Raw genomic sequence first — 12,700 nt, 5'->3', positions numbered from 1 at the left:
GCAGAGCCAGCCCCTCTCAGAGGAATCCATGTCCCCAGGGCACAGCCAGCCCCTCTCCAGGGGAATCCATGTCCCCAGGGCAGAGCCAGCCCCTCTCCAGGGGAATCCATGTCACCAGGGCAGAGCCAGCCCCTCTCCAGGGGAATCCATGTCCCCAGGGCAGAGCCAGCCCCTCTCCAGGGGAATCCATGTCCCCAGGGCACAGCCAGCCCCTCTCCAGGGGAATCCACGTCACCAGGGCAGAGCCAGCCCCTCTCCAGCAGAATCCACGTCCCCAGGGCAGAGCCAGCCCCTCTCAGAGGAATCCATGTCCCCAGGGCACAGCCAGCCCCTCTCCAGGGGAATCCATGTCCCCAGGGCACAGCCAGCCCCTCTCCAGGGGAATCCATGTCCCCACGGCAGAGCCAGCCCCTCTCCAGCGGAATCCATGTCCCCAGGGCAGAGCCAGCCCCTCTCCAGGGAATCTATGTCCCCAGGGCAGAGCCAGCCCCTCTCAGGGGAATCCACGTCCCCAGGACAGAGCCAGCCCCTCTCAGGGGAATCCATGTCCCCACGGCAGAGCCAGCCCCTCTCCAGGGGAATCCATGTCCCCAGGGCACAGCCAGCCCCTCTCCAGGGGAATCCATGTCACCAGGGCAGAGCCAGCCCCTCTCCAGGGGAATCCATGTCCCCAGGGCAGAGCCAGCCCCTCTCCAGGGGAATCCATGTCCCCAGGGCACAGCCAGCCCCTCTCCAGGGGAATCCACGTCACCAGGGCAGAGCCAGCCCCTCTCCAGCAGAATCCACGTCCCCAGGGCAGAGCCAGCCCCTCTCAGAGGAATCCATGTCCCCAGGGCACAGCCAGCCCCTCTCCAGGGGAATCCATGTCCCCAGGGCACAGCCAGCCCCTCTCCAGGGGAATCCATGTCCCCACGGCAGAGCCAGCCCCTCTCCAGCGGAATCCATGTCCCCAGGGCAGAGCCAGCCCCTCTCCAGGGAATCTATGTCCCCAGGGCAGAGCCAGCCCCTCTCAGGGGAATCCACGTCCCCAGGACAGAGCCAGCCCCTCTCAGGGGAATCCATGTCCCCACGGCAGAGCCAGCCCCTCTCCAGGGGAATCCATGTCCCCAGAGCAGAGCCAGCCCCTCTCCAGGGGAATCCATGTCCCCAGAGCAGAGCCAGCCCCTCTCCAGGGGAATCCATGTCCCCAGGGCAGAGCCAGCCCCTCTCCAGGGGAATCCATGTCACCAGGGCAGAGCCAGCCCCTCTCGAGGGAATCCATGTCCCCAGGGCAGAGCCAGCCCCTCTCAGGGGAATCCATGTCCCCACGGCAGAGCCAGCCCCTCTCCAGGGGAATCCATGTCCCCAGAGCAGAGCCAGCCCCTCTCCAGGGGAATCCATGTCCCCAGGACAGAGCCAGCCCCTCTCCAGGGGAATCCATGTCACCAGGGCAGAGCAAGCCCCTCTCCAGGGAATCCACGTCACCAGGGCAGAGCCAGCCCCTCTCAGGGGAATCCACGTCCCCAGGGCAGAGCCAGCCCCTCTCAGGGGAATCCATGTCCCCAGGGCAGAGCCAGCCCCTCTCCAGGGGAATCCATGTCCCCAGGGCACAGCCAGCCCCTCTCCAGGGGAATCCATGTCCCCAGGGCACAGCCAGCCCCTCTCCAGGGGAATCCATGTCCCCAGGGCAGAGCCAGCCCCTGTAAGTAGATTTGCTCCCACAATGTGAATGCAAAGAATAAAAGAGAGACAACCTGAAGGAAACTCTCTTCTTCGCTTCCCTGCAGGAATCAGATGCTGGGAGGCTCCCAGGCTGGCTCCCAGAACATCCCGTTATTTCATCTCTGTTCACCTGGGGCCAAGGGCAGTTCACTGAGCCGCACAACCCCTGTGCTGCACAGCTGGGAGGTTCCTGCTCTCCGCCTCCATCCCCAGCCCCTGCAGCCCAGTCACCCCCTCCACGTGGCTCCTGGGGAGGGGACCTGCAGGTCAGTGTTTCCCAGAAGAGAAGTCTTGGACAGGTCTGGTGGGAGAGCCCCGTCCTGCCCTGGCTCACTGCTGACTCACAGGCACATCCCCCATTCTGTTCCCCTTTGGAACCCGAATCTCCCACTGCTAGAGAGCCCCATGGCACCTGCAGCTGGAAGGTCACTGTCCCCTTCACCCTGGGGCCAGCTGGTCCCTCTGGCTCAGGACAGACCACCCCGTGGGGCTGGCAGGGAAGGGGTGGCACAGGGCACGTCCTGCTTGGCAAGGTGCTGTCCCTGAGCCAGGGGCTGCCCCCATGTCACCTCAAAGCCTGGGCTGGCCAGTGCGGGGGGTGAACAGCCACTCCTGGGGTCCAGCATGAGGCAGAGCTGCTGGTCACCACGGGTTGGGAAGTCCCACTCCCCTTGTGACCTGCCCCAAAATACCCCAGGAGGAACAGGAAGGGTTTGCAGAATCCCACAGCATGGCCAGTCCAGGTCTACTGAAGTCTGTGGGGGAACAGGAGGTAGGAAAGCAAAAGTCTCACATTTTCTATCCAACTACTCCACTCCAACCACAACAGATGCCAGGGACCTCCATCACCAATGCTCTCACAGCCAATTAGGCCCCTCAGAAGAAAGCCCAGCACTTCATTACAGCCTGACAAAGACACCTCTTCACTTCTCCAGATCTCATGAAACACAGCCAGCTTTCTTTTGGTCACTTCTACTTAGGCACACTAAGCTTCTAAATCAAATAGCAGGCTCTGAGTGAGTGCATTTTTCCAAGTGACTGAGAAAATGCTGGAGAGCCTCATCCAAACCCCCAGCGCAGCCTGGCTGAGTCACAGCCCAGGATCAGCTGTCACCAGCCTTGGGTGACATTGCCTTGGGACACGCACTGAGCACACCCCGAGGAGAGGCTCAGCTCCTGCCCAGCCACCCCGGGCAGAAACACAGGAGACAAGGAAGGAACAGGAGGGAAGGAATAAGAGAGGAGTCGAGGATTCTGCGGTGAGTCGTGCCCTGGCCCAGCTCCAGCCACTCAAGGTGAACAATTTCCATGCTGAGCCTTTGCACCCAACTCTCACAATGGTTCATTATTCCACAGTGCTGCTGAGCAATGTTTGTCTTTCTCCTCTGTGCCCTGGGGAGCTTTCCCAGACCCACCTTCCCACCTCGGAAAATACAAGGCCTTGAAAGCAGGAACACAGTAAAGCCACTGGAAAAGGAAAAAAACCTGCAGCCTTCAGTGATCGGGGAGGTCCAGTGGGAACCAATTCTGCAGAGTCCTTGACTTGACAAGAGGGACTGTGCCACTGCCTGGGTGACCCCAAATCTGCTTAAAGCACTCAGGCACATGGGGGTTTCGAGCTATGATTCTGTCTTTTAGACTGGGCTTCCTTATTTTATTTGAAGGGCTCCAAACTTGGATGTTTGAAGACAAGAAAAGCAAGGTGCCTAAAAATAACGACAAAACATTTGGCAAAGAAATCTGCCCCCAGGGGAAAGAATCCCAAGAGAAAACAAAAGTGAGATGCCTCAAGGAAGATCCACAGGGGGAAGAGGAAAAGACCTGTCCTAGTGCTGCCCAAACTCCCTGTTCACAGCTCCTTTTAGCAGCTTCTTACTCATGTATTCTACAGCCATTACATTTCTTTTCCAGGCTTCTGGCAAATTCATTTAAAGGGAAGTTAAAATCAGTTCTTTCAGTGCTCCTTGCCCCAGCAGAAAGGATCAGAGCTGTCAGTACCTGTCCAGCTGCCACTGGAAAGTTAAAGTGTAAAACAGCACCACTCACCTCTGCCAGGTAAAGGATGCAGAACTTCCGATCTTCGGAACCTGCAGAGAAGAAAAACCAGGATCAGAGCGAAGCTGCAGCTGCATTTCTGCAAGTGGAGCCACTGGCAGAGGAACTGGCCAAGAGACAGCACTGAATGAGTGTTTGTTGTTGCCCCCCCCAGTACCAGGCTGTGACCTGGGTGATGTATGTGGCATCTGCCGGGGCCGGGCGCGGGCAGGACCCTGCAGGGCCTCACTGCCCTGTCAGGGATTCTCCCGTGGGCTTCTCCTTTGGAAAAGGGTTTGTTTCATTCACAGGCCACGTGCAGGCTCTGCTGCCCAACCTGCCTTGACACCTGCAGCCTGTGGGAGCTTCCCAGGCGCTGCACAGGTCCTGCAGCACCCACACAGCCATCCTGGGAATCAGGGATGGGCCTCTCCCATCTTATCCCTGTGGGCACTTTGCTCCCAGGAGGACTGACAGGGAAGCTCCTGTTCCTACACTTCATTCCCAGCCCCGAGGGAAGCCAGCTCTGAACACACACCAGCCTCACAGGAGGACACTGAGCTGCCCCAGGACAGGGTCACCTCGGCTCTGGAGCGGGACCATCCCTTCTTCAGAGCAGGACACCCCATCTCCAGGAGCTGGCTGGCTCCTTCACAGGCCTTTGGCTCCTGCTGCTTCCCAAACGCTCCTAATGCCATTATCTGTGCCAGGAGCTCAGGGCTGCAGCCTGGGCATGGCTGCAGATCCCACTGGAAGTGGTGTCAGCACAAGCTCTGCTTCATTTCAGCAGCCTGAGCTGCTTGATGGGAGCAGGCTCTGCACGGGGCTGGAAACACCCTGTTCCCTGGAGGAAAACAATTCTGCCGCTGCAGGCAGCAGCCCAAATGTCAAGGTAAGAGCTGGGACCCATTGAGGGACTCAGCTGCCTCTTGAGTCACTCCCTGGGCAGTGTGAAACCCATGAAGAAGTGGCCTGGAGCCCTTTGCTGGATGTCTATTGACCCCGCTCTTCTTGGGCCTCCATGGATTCCTTCTGCAGTAACAGTGATGACAAAGAGACGCTGACAAGCTCCAAACCCATCAGAATTAAGTTCCCTTCCAAATTCCTCTCCACTGAGCTGTGAATCCTGGCACCAGCGACCTCCAGAGCCAGCAGCTCCTGTTCCCTGTCCCTCCAAGACTCGCTGCTACACATGGCCCAGCAGCTCAGTGCCTGCAGGACATACAAAGCAGGGAGCCAGTCTGAGCTAAGGAATGGCTTAAATCCCATTTTCTGCCAGCCTTTAGGGACAACTTTAGCAATAAACTGGCTGCCCATGCCAGCAGCTGGGCTGAAGCCAGGGCCCATCCCTGGTGAGGCACAGGGGAGGCTGGAAGGCGATGGCAGAGCCAGGGAGGGCAGACCTGGGTGCAGATTTCACCACAAACCAGGTTTGCCAGGATTCATTCCACTTTTTCAAGTCTCTGGAGGATCAGGGTGGAACAGCAGAGCCTGATGTGCCCCAGAGCCCAGGAAAAACACGGGAGAGGCACAACCTGGCACTGGAGAGGTGGCAGATGCGTGGGATGATCCCCAGCTCTGCTCCTCACATCTCTCGTGACAACAGCACAGCACATTCTCTCAGCCAAACTTGGGGAAAAGCTGAAAGGAAATAAGCAGGAGGAAAAAACTCACTCGGAGATATTTCCTTCTCTTCCGGATGTGCTGTGGTGGGGACTGGCTTGGCTTCCAGAGGAACGTGAACTGTCCCTGTGCCAGGCTGGGCACGAAGCACAGTGGGATCTCTGTGGGGACATGTCCCCTCTGCAGCTGAGCCCCGTCCTGCACACCCACACTGCCTCACCCAGCACAGCAGCACTCCCAGCACCGCCCTGCTCTGCCACTGCCCCGTGCAGCCCATGGAAAGCACCCACTGCCCACAGGATCTGCGGGCTGCGTGCCTGGTGTTGGGTCAAAAAGATGGGAAAAGGGGAAGCTGGTCCTGCTCCTTTGCACGGCCCAAAGGCTGTGGCAATGCCCTGGTGAGGGCAGGCACCCTGACCCCCCAGAGCCTCAGATCTGCTCAGCGAGGCTGGGACCATGTCCAGCAGCCCTGGATGCGTGGGAAGGGAGGGAGGCTGCTGAGCACATCCAAACCTGGCTGCCAGGAGGGGACAAGCTTGTCCCACTGCAGCACGCATCCCTGGGGGAATGTGGCAGGGTGCAAGCCCTGGGTGCTCCCCAGCATCCCAAGGAAGAACAGAAGGCCCACAAATCCCACTCTCGGCCCTTGACTCCCTTGGAGCTGCCCGACACTGCAGGTTGGGGGGGTCAAGGCCAGTGAGCAGCACATGAGAAGCCCTCATTTGCAGGATCCCAGCTGGGGATGGCGCTCCAGCGTGGGGATAAAGGAATGCTCCTCTCTGTCCCAAAGCTGAGCTCACCCACCCAGGGGGGAGCCAGGATCCCGGCGCGTGGAAATTCCCACAGTGTCTGGTGAGGAAGCCAGCCCTGTGTCACTGGGAACCTGGGCTGGCGTGGTGCTCATCAGCCGTGCCGGGCTTGTAAAGCAGGAAGACAGAGCATTGTGAGGCAGATCAGACTGATTTGCTTTCGCACAGAGCGGCGAGCGGCAGGAACAGGAAACAGCACAATGGTCCTGAGCGCACCGGAGATGTCTCAATTGTTGGAGGCAGCCACACGCCTGTTCCTATTCATGTGCCATTCAGTCATTCAGGAGAGCGGCAGCAAAGCCCTGCCAAAAGGGACAGACATCTCCTCGCTCTCTCCACCCGCCTGTGAAGGAGCCCTGCCTGAAGCAGGAGGGTTTGAGCTGCCCGGGCACCAGCTGTGCTGGATTGTCAGCGTACGGGGGGTGGATCGGTGCTGTAGGGACTCCATCCCCTTTGGAGGGCCTTGGGAAGCTATTCCAGATGTGATCCAGCCAAGTTATTACGGCAACAAGGAAATAAGTGGCAGAAAACTGCTCAGAAACCCGCCGTGCCTGAGGTGAGGAGGCACAGTCCTGTGCCGAGCTGCAAACAGACCTCGGGGTGCAGAGCCAGCAGCAGCACCAGGGGAGCTGATTTCTCCAAGCAGGTGAACAGGAGCAGAGCTATTCCCCAGCCTTTGGGAGCAGCCAGGGGCACTTGAACAAGGAACAATTTCTTTTGTCCCTTTCTTAGAAATAAGCAGTGCTGAGAACACACTCGACAAAGCCCAGGGAGGCTTCAATGGCTTTTCTCAATGGCTCGTGGCTGTCGTGCCCCATCTCCCTCACTTGTGTTTCTGCTCCCACCAAATAGGTCAGGGAATTCATCTGGAAGCAGAAACGTTGCTGGAAATGGGAAATAACAGCTGACAGGCAGCCTGTGGTGTCCAGCACTGAGGCTCAGAACGTGGGGCACATGGAGAGACACAGTCCATCCACAGAGCTCGTGGCTCAGCTGGGAGAAGTCACGGGAAGCAGCAAAATTCATCCAGAAAATGATCCTTTTGGAGAAGCAGCCCAGATCTGGATTCATTCCTTTTGGTCAGGGCCACAGGACTGTATAAAGTCAGCAGTTCCAGAGTAATTTGAGTGTGAAGAGGCCTCTCTGGCGGGCTCTGGAGTCCAATCCCCTGCCCAAAGCACCCAGCATCAGGGCTGTGCCCATTGAGGCCTGAATGCTTTCAGGGATGGAGATCCCACAACCTCTCTGGACAGCTCAATATCTGACCAACCTCATGACAGGAAAGTTTTTCCTTCTGTCTCATCCCGATTTTCCCCATGGGGTCCCAGCGCAGCTGCCTGGGCTGGAGGAGGGGCTGTGGCACAGTCAGGTAACTGTGCATAAATCAAGCCCATGCCCCAAAAGCAACCACACCACACAAGGAACAAGGTGAAACTGGGCCCAGGGCCAAGACGGGGCTCCACCATAGCAAATAGGACGTGGTAGAGCAATTCGCTCGTTCCTCTTTTGACCCCGAGGAGCTAAAGGGAGTCTTTTGTACAGCCTCAGCATTTCAACCTGAAATAACCCATTTCCAGTCACCCCCTGCCCTAGGAGCCCTCTCTGAGCCCTCAGCCGGGCATAAAAGGTGTCAGCCAAGGTGGAGAGGGAGGGCAAGGTCCCCAGCCCTGCTCTGAGGGTTTGCTCTTTCCTCCCCAGAGGGGTGAGCAGGGGGAAGGATGCGAGCAGCGGGGAAACCGTGGGTGGCTGAAGAGAGAAGCAGCAAAGCAAAGCAGCCAAGTAAAGGTCATCAGAGCTTGGCCAGCCATCCTTGGAGCCAATCTCTGAACTCCCTCGAGGCACCACGGGGGAAACCTCAAGCCTTTGGTTCCCTTTCCCAGCCTCGGCCAGTCCCTGCTGTCACAGCATGACACCAGCCAGGGGAACAGACCCCAGGGAACGGCAGCCCAAATCCTGGGACATGCACCCAAAAAGGCCTGGAAAGGGCCTGAGAGCTCCTGAGGTGTCCCAGGAGATGGAGCTCCCAGGGCCTGGTTAACGCAGGGATAGGAGGGAAGGATGACCTGGAAGCACCGGTTGGATGGCACTGGAAGCAGCAGGACAGCGGGATACTCTCCTGCTGCTGGCCACAAACCTTGGCAGCTAGCAGCCACAAAAGCCCCAAAATGCCTCCAACTGCTGCTGCAGACACTCACCCTCCTGGAGCTTGACACTCTGCAGGTACAGAGGGTTCCTCAACACGTTGCAGCGCCCGGGCTCATCCTCCTTGGTGAAGAGCAGCAGGTCGGAGTAGACAAAGAGAGTCACCTGGAGGCACAGGAGCAGCAGAGAAGCTGTAAGGAATTCATCTCTTGGCACTGAGAGTGTCCTAGGAATGTCCTCTGCCCTGGGGAGAGGCAGCAGCCACAACAGGGAGCCCAGAGAGCCCTTCCCAGGGGCTGATTGCTGCTGCTGCACCCAGCAAGCTTCGGACGAGGCTCCCCTCACCTGGCAGCCGCTTCCTGGGGCTTGTGGAGTCCTGTGACAGGAGGGATAAACCTGCCCGACAGTTCCACGCCACACAAACACACCCTCTGCTCCCTCCTGTCACTTCCCACTTCCAGGGGTTACAAATCAGAGCAGGAGGAGGGAATAAGTTGCCGACTAATCCCAGCACACTGCAGAAGGTGCAGCCTGAAAGCAAATCCGATCACCCTGAGCACCCTCACGGAGGAGCTTCTCATTTTTCTCAGTGAGAAAGTAAAATGTGGTTTTTACAAGAGCAGGACCCACAAGAGCAGCTGCAGGGAACAAACCCGACACCTCAAACCACAGCGGGGGTGGAAGGGAAACAGCAGCCCAAGTGTCTGCCCAGAGCTGGGCTCGAGCAGTGCCTCAAGAGTCCCAGGGGCTTTGAGCTACTCCAGACCGGGGGGAAAAGTCTTGCCCAAGGTCCCCAGTCCAATCAGTTCATATTAATGAGACCTTTAATATAAGAATGAGCTTCTCCACTGCACTGGAGATCCTGAACCCAGAAGCCTGCCAGGGATGAGCAGCTTGGTGCCGCAGCTGAGGTGTGAGCCCGTCCTGCCCTCCAGGAGCTGGGGCACACAAAAAACCTCAAAGATCACAGAATCATGGAATAATAGAATATCCTGAGCTGGAAGGGACCCACCAGGACCATCGATTCCAGCTCCTGGCCCTGCACAGACCCCCCAACAGCCCCACCCTGGGCATCCCTGGCAGCGCTGTCCAAACGTTCCTGCAGCTCTGGCAGCCTCGGGGCCGTGCCCATTCCCTGGGGAGCCTGGGCAGTGCCCAGCAGCCTCTGGAGGAAGAACTTTTCCCTGATCTCCTTACCCTGCTCTCCAGCCTGACCCTTCCTGACACAGCTCCAGGCATTCCCTCTGTCCCTGGTCACCAGAGATGCCAGGGACAGCTGCGATGTGGCAGTGGCACAGTGCCTGGCACAGTGGCACAGTGGGGGCCTCACTTGCTCAGCGTGAGGCCCTTGAGGTACCCCCCAAAACTTCCCACAGCAAAGGGAAAGCTTTGCAACACTGAGCCACAGCAAGGAAGGGTTTGCGGCCTTTTAGCAACGCTAAAAGGAGCAAAAGGAGACACCCAGAGTCCCAGAGGGGTGGGAGAGAGCACCGAGAGGTGCCTCTGCCCCCACAGGAACCGAGTCCCCACTGCCAGCACAGTTGGTGTCCCTGCCCAGGGGCTGATGGACACATCCTGAGGAGGACAGGCTGGGTAACAGTTATCACGTGCTGGGGAGCCTCACATCAGGGCAGCAGCACCTGGCTCCGAATTCAAAACCAAGCCCTTGCCACAAGATTTCTCCTCGCAGTGCAAGTTCTTTTTTGTGGGATTCTCAGTAAGTACAAAGCTGCTGGTGGAGCTTTAGCTGACAATGAAACCAGGGAGGGGCTGTCTTCTCTGTGTTATTTGGAAAATCCCTTCCTCTGCTCTCAACACTCTGCTGGCCCAGCGCCCACATCCACCCTCTTCATTCCTTCTGATCTTGTTGGTAATACAAGGAATAACCAGGTACAAACTGCACTATAACCTTCATCCCATGCCCACCTTGTGCCAAAAGGTGGCTTTTCTGGGATGTGTCTGGTGCCACCTCAGTTCCCTCAACCCCAAAGAAGAGATGCTGAAGGGATTTGGGGAATAGCAACCCAAAGTGAAGGAGATAAAAGCATGATCAGCAAATGGTGACATGGAAAGGGAGGAAAGAAACTGAAGACCTGCTACCTGCAGAAGTTTAAAGGGCAGGAAAAAGACTGGGATCAGCAGGAAAATCACTTCAACACCATGCAGGTTTCAATAGGGAAACCTGGAAATAGAATTACATGATTGAAGTGTCTAAAAAAAGCTGAAAGTGAGTTTGAAACACCTGTGCCAAGGAGTAGATTTTGGGTCAAGCCACTGTGTTGGCCAAACTCAGTCACTCACCACAGCAGGCTGCTGGCAACCTCTCCAGGCCAGCAGTGCTGGGAATTTGGAGTGCAGCACTTGGGAAGAGAGACAGAGAGAGGGGAAAGCCTCCTGCTCTACAGAGAAGAGAACAAACCTGGCCATGCCCATCCATGAGGTTTCAGGACTCCAGGGAGGCCCATCCTGACCTGCCAGGGTGGCAGAATGGAGGGATGAGAAGGAGACGAGTGTGGTCCACACTGGGCAGACACCTCAGGGCTTTGGGAGGCCTCCAGGTCCATTGGAGATGGATGGACAAGGCCAAAGCCCACGCTGGACACCTCGTGTGCCATCGCCCGCTGGCTCCTCTGGCACTCCATGGGCTGGAGGGATTTCAGGAGACCATAAAAGCGGGAATTGCAGCAAAGTCTAGACAGGATGTGATTAAGGCCTGAATAAGGATTGCCCCAGAGGTAAGGTCAGGGAAAGGACAGACCCTGGCAAGCCTCCAGAGAGATAGATTGACTCTTTCAGGAGATGGGAGAGTTTGCTCAGGGACAAGGATGCAGTGCCTGATGTGGGAACGGCCACAGGGAAATGATTCTGCAGGGTTGGGAAAGAAAGGAGCAGGACCTCCAGCTCCAGCAAACTCACCTGGGCCCTCCTCTCTCAAGCCACTTGGTCCTGCAAACCACAGAGCCCAGCTTGAGAGGGGCTGGGTGGGAAGAGCAGTGGGAAAATGGAAAACCACACGGAGCAAGGAAAAAGGGACTGACTGGACACAAGACAGGCTCTGTCCAAGCATCAGAGGAGGCTGGAGAGGGAAAGAACTCAAGTCCACCAAAGAGAGGAGTGGGAGCCCTCCTGCACCAGGGGCAGCTCTGGTGTGTCCAGGCTGGTTAGGTCTTGCTGGCTCCAGAGGTTCTCTCCCCTCACAGCCCAGCAGGACCACAGCAGACAGCCCTGCTCGGCTGGAGAACGGGAGCCTGGCATTCCAGAGAGACCTGCACGGCTTCCTTGAAGCTCCACAAAGCCTTCCATGGCTGTGCCACACACTCAGAGCCCTTCCCAAGGGCCACAGGTGACATCCTGGTGTTGCTGCCTCCACTGTCACTGCCAGCACGGGCTCAGCACCACGGGGTGTTTCCCTTCCCCACAGCTCTGTTCTCACCCCACTGACTCAGCCCCTCCTGCCCTGCCCTGTGCCAGCTCACCCAGACACCACAGCCCCAGGGCACCAGCATTCCCAAACGCTGTCTCACATTCCTGGCCAGCATCCTGCCCTTTCCTGGCACCAGCTCCACCTGGGAAATCTTCTCTCAGCTCCATACTCATCCCAGGAGCATCATAAGCAGAGTCCTTTCCCTGAGACATTTTCCTCTAATCAGTCATGGAGTTTTTCATGTATTTTGATTTGTTTTCATGTACTTTTTGGCAGAAAAATACCTCAAGTAATTCAAGTCAAAGCAAGGGATGAATTACACCATGAAAACCAGAAAGAGAGATAAGTCACTTAGCACAACCCTGTACTGGTTTGTACTGGCCAGTGATGGGAAGTGGCCCTGGGCTTCTACTGTTGGCCACCCAGAAACCGGAACAAGTGAAATAGAACTTCCTTTAGAGATCTGTGAAGATGACCCATTGCTCACTCCAGCTGAATTCAGCCCCAAATTACTCTGTGCAGTGGTGAGATCCTCTGAAACTGCCCCAAAGGAAACGGCCCTGGAGAGCAGTGCATGAGTGGGCTTTGCCTCTCTCCCAAATTCCAAAGCTTTGCAGACTTTGCAGACTTTGCAGTTGGATGCAAGTGGAGCCAGCAGCAAATGTGATCAACACATCCAAACTCTGTAAAGTTGTCACATCCTCAGGGTGCCAAAGCCCCCAGACTTCTAGGAGCTTTCCAACAACATGGCAGAAAAGCTGAAGTAAGAAGAACGAGAGGAATTTGGACAGGACATGGGAGCTGTTTCAGGAACTGAAATTCTGAGGACACCTGTAGCAAGTTCTCTGTCTAGTTCTAGTTCTAGGTTGTGGATTCTCCTTCCCTGGAGATGCTGCAAAGCCATGTCGACACAACCCCGGGGCAGTGACTGCTCCAGGGAATCCTGCCTGAGCAGGGAGGCGGGACT

General features: G+C 57.1%; 1 protein-coding gene across 6 annotated transcripts in view; it reads right to left on the bottom strand.

The window, feature by feature from the left end:
• The window catches only part of RGS3 (regulator of G protein signaling 3), a 71,077-nt gene that overhangs the window by 36,031 nt on the left and 22,346 nt on the right, over positions 1-12,700 (bottom strand). For 5 of the 6 annotated variants that reach the window (XM_032130816.1, XM_032130817.1, XM_032130818.1 and 2 more), the window contains 2 exons: positions 8,363-8,474; positions 3,748-3,788 (listed from right to left, as the gene is read on the bottom strand). In XM_032130816.1, coding sequence (XP_031986707.1) covers positions 3,748-3,788; positions 8,363-8,474 — 153 coding nt within the window. Of the gene's footprint in view, positions 1-3,747; positions 3,789-8,362; positions 8,475-8,654; positions 8,732-12,700 lie in introns of those variants that run through there. The other variant, XM_032130821.1, reaches the window with a different exon arrangement.

Source organism: Corvus moneduloides, chromosome 21 (genome assembly GCF_009650955.1).
Source record: "Corvus moneduloides isolate bCorMon1 chromosome 21, bCorMon1.pri, whole genome shotgun sequence".
NCBI classification, from domain to species: Eukaryota; Metazoa; Chordata; class Aves; order Passeriformes; family Corvidae; genus Corvus; species Corvus moneduloides.
The sequence above is the reverse complement of the archived record's forward strand: the minus strand, read 5'-3'. Positions and strand labels throughout refer to the sequence as shown.